Source organism: Heterodontus francisci, chromosome 47, assembly GCF_036365525.1.
Source record: "Heterodontus francisci isolate sHetFra1 chromosome 47, sHetFra1.hap1, whole genome shotgun sequence".
In the NCBI taxonomy this organism is placed as follows: Eukaryota; Metazoa; Chordata; class Chondrichthyes; order Heterodontiformes; family Heterodontidae; genus Heterodontus; species Heterodontus francisci.
The window spans coordinates 3,512,436-3,520,330 of NC_090417.1; the positions used below are offsets into that span (position 1 = coordinate 3,512,436).

The 7,895-nt window shown below is 43.4% G+C and overlaps 1 protein-coding gene and 1 long non-coding RNA gene across 4 annotated transcripts in view; one reads left to right on the forward strand and one right to left on the reverse strand.

Annotated features, from left to right (window-relative positions):
• The window catches only part of LOC137357086 (uncharacterized), a 66,808-nt gene that overhangs the window by 30,188 nt on the left and 28,725 nt on the right, over window positions 1-7,895 (forward strand). The gene's annotated exons all lie outside the window — the stretch shown is intronic.
• Window positions 4,584-7,895, reverse strand: part of nudt18 (nudix (nucleoside diphosphate linked moiety X)-type motif 18) — a 17,317-nt gene continuing 14,005 nt past the window's right edge. For 2 of the 3 annotated variants that reach the window (XM_068022974.1, XM_068022975.1), the window contains exons 5-6: window positions 5,976-6,189; window positions 4,584-5,211 (exon numbers count right to left, since the gene is read on the reverse strand). In XM_068022974.1, the coding sequence (XP_067879075.1) occupies window positions 4,610-5,211; window positions 5,976-6,189 (816 nt within the window). In that variant the 3' untranslated portion in view covers window positions 4,584-4,609. Of the gene's footprint in view, window positions 5,212-5,975; window positions 6,190-7,690; window positions 7,886-7,895 lie in introns of those variants that run through there. The other variant, XM_068022976.1, reaches the window with a different exon arrangement.

The following is a 7,895-nucleotide window of genomic DNA, read 5'->3' on the forward strand; positions in this document are numbered from 1 at the left end:
CCCTCTTCTCTCCTCCCTCTTCTCTCCGCCCTCTTCTCTCCTCCCTCTTCTCTCCTCCCTCTTCTCTCCGCCCTCTTCTCTCCGCCCCCTTCTGCATGACTGGAGAAGAGGGAGGAAAGAAGGGGGGAGCAGAGAAGAGGGAGGAGAGAAGAGGGAGCAGAGAAGAGGGAGCAGAGAAGAGGGAGGCGAGAAGAGGGCGGAGAGAAGGGGGAGAAGGAGGAGAGGGTTGAGAGGGAAGGGAGAGAGGGGAGGGAAAGTACTGCAGTACGTCAAAATTGAATTTGAACAAGTGTTTATTAAACTTTAATCTGCTGGTTGTTTCTTAGAGCTCGAAAGGTGCTTTGAAATAAAATCAGAATATACGACAAAACCTTCAGTTCCCAATTTCACCATCAGTCAAAACAAAATTGCACTTTATTTGTGAAATGTGCCTGTGTGAAAATTAATGGATCTTTTCACTGATGACAAATTTCCCATCGGCTAAATGTTTAACTGATTGTAGACCAGGGTAGAAGACCCAACATTTAAAAATATGAAGATTTGCAGTTGAAGCAGGTAATGTCGCTGAGTTTCACTGCCACGATGCTGGCAATTGGAGTGATAAAACCAATCTTTTCATTTTTGTTTAATATTGGTTGTTCAATTGGGCCATTAAGGGTTCAGAAGGCAAGGACATGGATTTCAGATACATATCCACCATGGTCTAATTGGATGTATGAACACACTTGAGGGGCTCCTCCTTTTCCAACTTCTATCACAAGAACTGCAGAATCAGTCCTCGTTTCTGCCCTGAAAAGAAAATGTAGCTGACATGGTCAACAATGATGGAGAATCAGCTGAGGGGCTATCTGCATCATTTTCAAATAATGGGAAGACTGAAACAATGCTCTTCAGTCCCTGCCAGAAACTCTGCAACCTCATTTACCCTGAGGAAAAACAGTCTGGGAGTGGCCACTGAGCTGAGTCTCCATCAGAAAGATTGCCCTTGTCCATCTGCTGCTGAAAGGATCATTCATTATCCAATCGTGACTGAGTGGAACTAGTACAACATTGAAACAAAAAATTCTGCAAATACTCAGCAGGTCAGAGAGATAGATACATGTCGATGCCCTTTCATCAGAACTGGGGAAAGTTAGAGATGTAATTGGTTTAAAAAGACATGAGAAATAAGGATGCCTGTGATAGGTTGGAAGCATGACAGATTAAATGGCAAAAGTATTAATGGAACATATAAACAAACAAAGGATATAGTTAAGCGGAAGTGTGAATAGTGTAATCATGAGCAGTTGCTGTCTAAATGTAACAAAGAAACCCAGATAGTAGAAACAAAACAGTTTACACTGTGAAATTGTTCAACTCGATGTCGAGTCTGGAGGGCTGTAAAATGCTGAATGGAAAGATGAGGTGTTGGTCCTCAAGCTTGCTTCACTGGAACACAACAACAAGCAAAAGGGTCTGAGTTGCAACACGGAAAACTAAAATGAGATGCAATCTGAAGCTCATGGGCACACTTTGGAGGTGTTGCACAAAGCAGTGATGCACACAACTTGACTGTACTGCACAGCATACATTGAGGAAAGCAAACTCAACAGCAAATACACTAACAAGAAATATACAAATCGCTGTTTCACATGTCAACTGTGTCTGGAGCTTTGGATGATGAGAAACAAGAAGGTAAAAGGCAAGGTGTTGCACCTCCTGCACTTACATACAAATTAGGAGCAGAAATAGGTCATACAACCCCATTCAACCTGCTCTGCCATTCCATGAGATCATGGCTGATCTGCTCGTGTCGCAAATTCCACAATGCCATCTACCCCCAATAATGCTTAATTCCATTGCCTAACAAATGTATCTACCTCAACCTTAAAAATATTCATTGTCACACAAACCTCTGAGAAAAAATTTCTCATCAGCTCTGTCCTAAAAGGGGAGTGCAGGACTAGGGTCACCCAAGACAAAACATCCTTTCCACCTTGTCAACACCGTTCATGATCTTGTACACTTCAATCATGTCTCCCCTCACTCTTCTAAACGCCAATGACAACAAACGCAGTCTGTCCAACATTTCTTCATAAGACAACCCACTCATTGCAGGTATCAATCTAGTAAACCACCTCTGATGCATTTGCATCCTTCCTTAAATAAGTAGGCTACAACTGTATTTGAGATGCAATCTTACCAATGCCCTGTATAATATCCTTTATTCTGAGTGAAATTGAAAATAACATTCTATTAGCCTTGTTTATTACCTGCTCATTATTACTCAGAACACCTAAATCCCTCTGTACCCAGGAATTCTGCACTCGTTCTCTGGCATGTAGAATAAAGAAGCAGATTACGACATAAACAAAGTGAACAACTTGACATTTCCCCACATTGGACTCCAATTGCCAGATTTTTGCCCACTAACTCAACTATATCAATCTGCAACCTCATGTCCTTTTCACAACATACTTTCCTACCTATCTACACATCATCTGCAAATTTAGCTACCAAGCCATTGCTCCCTTCCTCTAAGTCATTGATATAAATTGTACAAAATTGAGGGCACACAACAGACACCTGCGGGACTCCACTCATCACATCCTGTCAATCAGAGATGGTCCCATTTATGCATGCACTGTTTTCTGCCACGTAGCCAGCCAATCTTCTATCCATGCTAATGTTACCCACGACATCATGAGCTCCTACTTTGCGCGATAACCTTTTATGTAGCACCTTGTCAAATGCCTTCTGAAAATCCAAGTGCAGTATGTCAACAAGCTCCCCTTTATGCACAGCACATTATTCCTTCAAAGAATTCCAATAAATTGGCTAAAAACAATCTCTCTTAGAAAAGCTCAAGGTAATTGGGAATAGTGACCATGGCTTTGCGTAAGTGCCCAGTTGTAGCCTCCTTAATGTTCAATTCTAACACCATCCCCACGACAGACATCAAGCCAGTTGGCCTATAGTTACCTGTTTCCTGCCTCCGTCCCTTCTAGAATACAGGGGTTACGTTTGCTACTTTTCAGTCTGATGCAACCTGTCCACAATCTGTCAAATTTTTAAAATTAGCAGCAATGCATCTACTACCTCATTAGTTCCCACATCCTGATGGGCTTCATCCAAGGGCCTTAAAAGAGGTGGCTCGTCAGTCCACAGCTCCATCAGTTTGCTCAGTACCACTTCCCTGGTGATTCTCATTTCACCAAGTTCCTCTCTTACTTCCACCTCCTGACTTACAGCTATTGCTGGAATTTTTTTCACTAATGTTCTAATCTAATGTTCAGAATGCTTTTTCATTTGGAAAGGTGCTGCGGAAAGGTGACAGGGTCTTGATAGTGATTCAGGAGTGGACTGGAGTGATGAGGAGATAACATTCCCCTTCACAATGTTGAAAGGGGAAGTAAAGGAACTATGCTCATGCTCTTCTGCCCATCATCCAGCCAGGTGCCTTCCATCAACTTAAGCTCATCCAAAAACCAGCTGCCCGTTTCCTGCTGTACATTTCAGACCTCAGATCTCGAACACAGGGAAAGCAAGACATCAGTATGATAACCCCTAAGTGATGTAGCAGGACAACAGGTGACTTACCTTGGCTGTTCTGCTGACGTCATTCAATTTCTTCCATTGTGGCAAGTCAGATACAGAGGCCTCACGCTCACCTTTTTTACTGCTTTTGCTAGCTTGGGCAGTTTAGTGCCCACAGCTGTAGAAACACATCCAGTTTTCAGCCTCCAAACCATTCGAGAGGAAGTTGCAGCGGACAGTGGGTTTGGAATGTGCACTCACTCCCAGTGCATTGCCTTCCTGCTTTATCTGGCTGGGAATGGAAAGCGACAGGTGTCCTGCTACTGGACCACAATCGCATGTCCGCAAGGCATATTAACCAGCCTTTACTGGGACATTGGGCTGCTTTGACAAACAATGAGGAATTGACAAGTCTCACAGCTAACACCGCACTCTGACTACGTGAAGGTGATTGGCTCATCTAAAGCTGTTTTGTGCATCGTGGTTTTTCCACTGTGTTGCAGCCCGAGTTTTTAGATTAGATTAGATTAGAGATACAGCACTGAAACAGGCCCTTCGGCCCACCGAGTCTGTGCCGACCATCAACCACCCATTTATACTAATCCTACACTAATCCCATATTCCTACCAAACATCCCCACCTGTCCCTATATTTCCCTACCACCTACCTATACTAGTGACAATTTATAATGGCCAATTTACCTACCAACCTGCAAGTCTTTTGGCTTGTGGGAGGAAACCGGAGCACCCGGAGAAAACCCACGCAGACACAGGGAGAACTTGCAAACTCCACACAGGCAGTACCCAGAATTGAACCCGGGTCCCTGCAGCTGTGAGGCTGCGGTGCTAACCACTGCGCCACTGTGCCGCCCTAGTTCTAGTACATGAGTGTAATGCTTGGCACATTTGGATTGTGAACAGGCAAGCACTTGCTGAATTGATGCACCTCCAACTAACCAAGTCAGCATTCTAGGTATTTTTGTGCACCACTTTTGGACAAATGTCCTTGAAGGGCTTGAAGATTGTGATGATCATTTAATGGAATAACAGAAGAAAATTAGACCTGTCTTTAGTCCATCATTTCCCATGACACTTTAATTCAAAAATGGCACGACAGAAGAAAATGACAACCTCTCTAACAATTGAATTTTTAAATCATCATCATCTACCTTGTGCCAACCATACTTCATGTTGTTAACATCTGGAGGGAAGTGGCTGTACTTAGTTTCCATCTGGGCAACAGTAACTAACACATTGAAACAAACACCATCAGTCTTGCCAGGGATGGCTCCACTGTGCTGCAATCCCAAAATGCCATGAGTTTTCACCTTGACGTGTGAATCTCTCAAGCACTCCTTGGTCAGTCTGTAGATGGCCACTTCGATGCTGCAAGATAGGTCAGCTGAGGATGAACCACAAGCTGTCACAGGGAAATGAGGATAGCCCTGATTGTTGGTCAACAGCCACAGTTCATTGCTTTTGTTGAGGAAGGCTGCCACAACTCGGTGGCAGACAATTGAACAAGGCAACTCCACAGGAATCGTCAATGGGTGGGAAGCCTTCTCCTTGTGCTTCACAGCAAACGAAATCAAATTTAGGATGTCTCTGGCTCTCAGTGGAAGCGGCGACACTCTGTCCCACCATTTCGCCTGCAAAGATTCTGCATTGCTCTCCAATGTACTCTTCAAATTTCCTCCTGTAAGTTGACAGATAATCTCACCATTTAACAAATACTGCAACACTTCAAACACCTTACAAAGCACAATCCTGCCTACCTAAGTGCTAAAATTCACAATTTTCTATTCAAGCCAGCGTAAATGTAAGTGAATTGGAAAAATTCTCAACTGTAATCCATACTAACAATACCAATGAAAACTATATTAGTAATTTTAAAATCAATAATACAAAATGATAAAGAGTTATCTTGACATAATCTACTTAATGTCAACATTAAGAGAACACTGTTTACAAAGATGGTGCATACAATAGCCAACATGAGTCACATGCAAAAGTTTCTACAAAACTGAAGTTATTAGGGATCTCTTGTCTGGATGGACATTTTTGACAACAATTTTATACTCACCGCAAAAAAAAGATACATCATTGGCTGCTCAAGCATCACAGACCCAAATCCCTAATAGTTAGCTGGTCAAAGCAGTACACAGCTTTCCAATCAGACAAAACCCTTTGCCACTGACATTAATTCACAGCTGCTACTTATACTACAGTACCTGCAGCATACTCCACCTCACATCTGTCATAACATTGTCTGCGAACATCTCTGGACACCAAACACCATTTTGCTGAAATTTCCCCATCAGAATAACCACACTCTCACTTGCTGCATTCCAAAGGACACTTAATTCACAATGACACCAACAATGCTACTCCCCTCCTCACCATTCTCCAGCCCACCAACCTCCCACCACCCACTCCCTCCAAAAGTGGAGAAATGCAAACCTGTAACTTTGGCCAGGAAAACGAAACGGATCCATCGAGGACCTCGCTCTTCAACGCTCAGCAAGGTGTAGGGCTCACACTCCAAACCAGTTTCTTCTTGAACCTCTCTTTTCACGGCCTGGACTATTGTTTCATTTTGTTCCATCCTCCCTGCTGGCAGGTACCACTTGCCATAACATTCCTGCTTTGCCTCCTGCATCATCACCACTTCTTTCTACATATTTAAATAATAAAGATCAGTCACACAATCTGCAAATGTCAGTCTTCACAGGTATAAAAAAAAAGCGGGCCCACTTTTCTATCCGATCCTCAATTTCACAACTGCAACTTTGTCTTCACCAGCACATTGCTAAACTTTTCTGAATCCTACACAAACTTGGCAAGGCACAGATATCACAGCAGTAACGACAAGCTCACATTCTATTCCAGCCCTTTGAATCTCAGCTGCAAGCCGACACAGTCATCTCTCTGAAAAACGGCAAGTTGAGCACAGTGTGTTTGTCTGACTTTCTTTGTTGGTGTTTGACACACTGCCATTCAACAAAGATGTTGCAATCTTTGACACTAAACTACTTACAATATTAGTTCCTTACCTGCCTTCCACTTTCAGCTCACCTTCAGGATCCAACACGCTTCTGACAATCTCTGTCTGAGGTAAGGTACCTGGCCATGGATCACCAAGGCAACAAAATTAGGATCAATGACAAAAGCACCACCATGTCAGATCTACATTGCCCTGAGTCTCTCAATTTTTCACAACAGTTCTTTACCCATGTTAGCCAATCTTACTCTTTTCAGATGCTCACTTATATTTTCACCACTTCAACAGTGTCATATTGCATGTGACAAACAAAAGCTGGTTAAGACCAATCAGCTAAGAAACCCAAGTGTTCATCAACAGAAGGTACAAGAAGCATTAATAGGTTTACAGGAAATAGGAGCACTGGGCCAATTGGCCCATCAAGTCTGCTCCACCATTCAAACATATCATGGCTGATCATCCACCTCTCCACTAATTTTCCCCACTAACTACATATCCCTTCATATTCTGACGATCCAGATATCTATCGATTACTGTCTTCAACATGCTGAATGATTGAGCTTCCACTGCCCTCCAGGGGAGAGAATTCCACAGATTCACCAACATCCGAATCAAAAAATTCCTCCTGATCTCAGTCTCAGAATAAGGAGCAGGCTATTTAAGACGACGTTCTCTGGTTCTGGACTCACCAGCCGAAATGAAACATCCTATCCACATCTTTCCTGTCACACCCTATAAAAAGTTTCAAACTTCAATGAGATCACCTCTCATTCTTTGAAAGTCTCGAGAATACAGGCTCAGTTTCTGCAATCCTCCCATCCCAAGGATTAGTCTGGTGAACCTCTGTTGCACTCCCTCTGTGGCAAGTATATCCTTCCTTAGATAAAGAGACTAAAACTGGACACAATACTGCAGCTGCAGTCTCACCAATTCTTTTATACAATTGAAGCAATACATCTGTCCTCCTGTACTTCAATCCCCTTGCAATAAAGGGTCAACATACCATGTGCCTTCTTAATTGCTTGCCACACATGCATAAAGGCCTGCTACCCAACCCGAACCCAACAACGTGTCGGGTTCGGTTCACTCTTGTGAGTGTGGCTTTCCAGCCAGGTCCAGCTTCGACACACACAGCAAGAATTGCAAGTAAGTGTCAAAAGTAAAAAAAACCTACCTGAGCTGGAATCCGGGACGTCGACGAGGGACAGTCTGAGTCTGCACAGTGAGCAACTGAGTGTCTCTATGACATCATGCTGCAGCTTCCTGAAGATTGGGAGTCGCAAGGTAGGTAAAACGAACATTGCAGTGGTCAGGTTGGTCACGGGAGCAAAATGGAAAGACTCGGGCCAGGTCAGGCTCAGGTCTGATGTGGTTCGGGA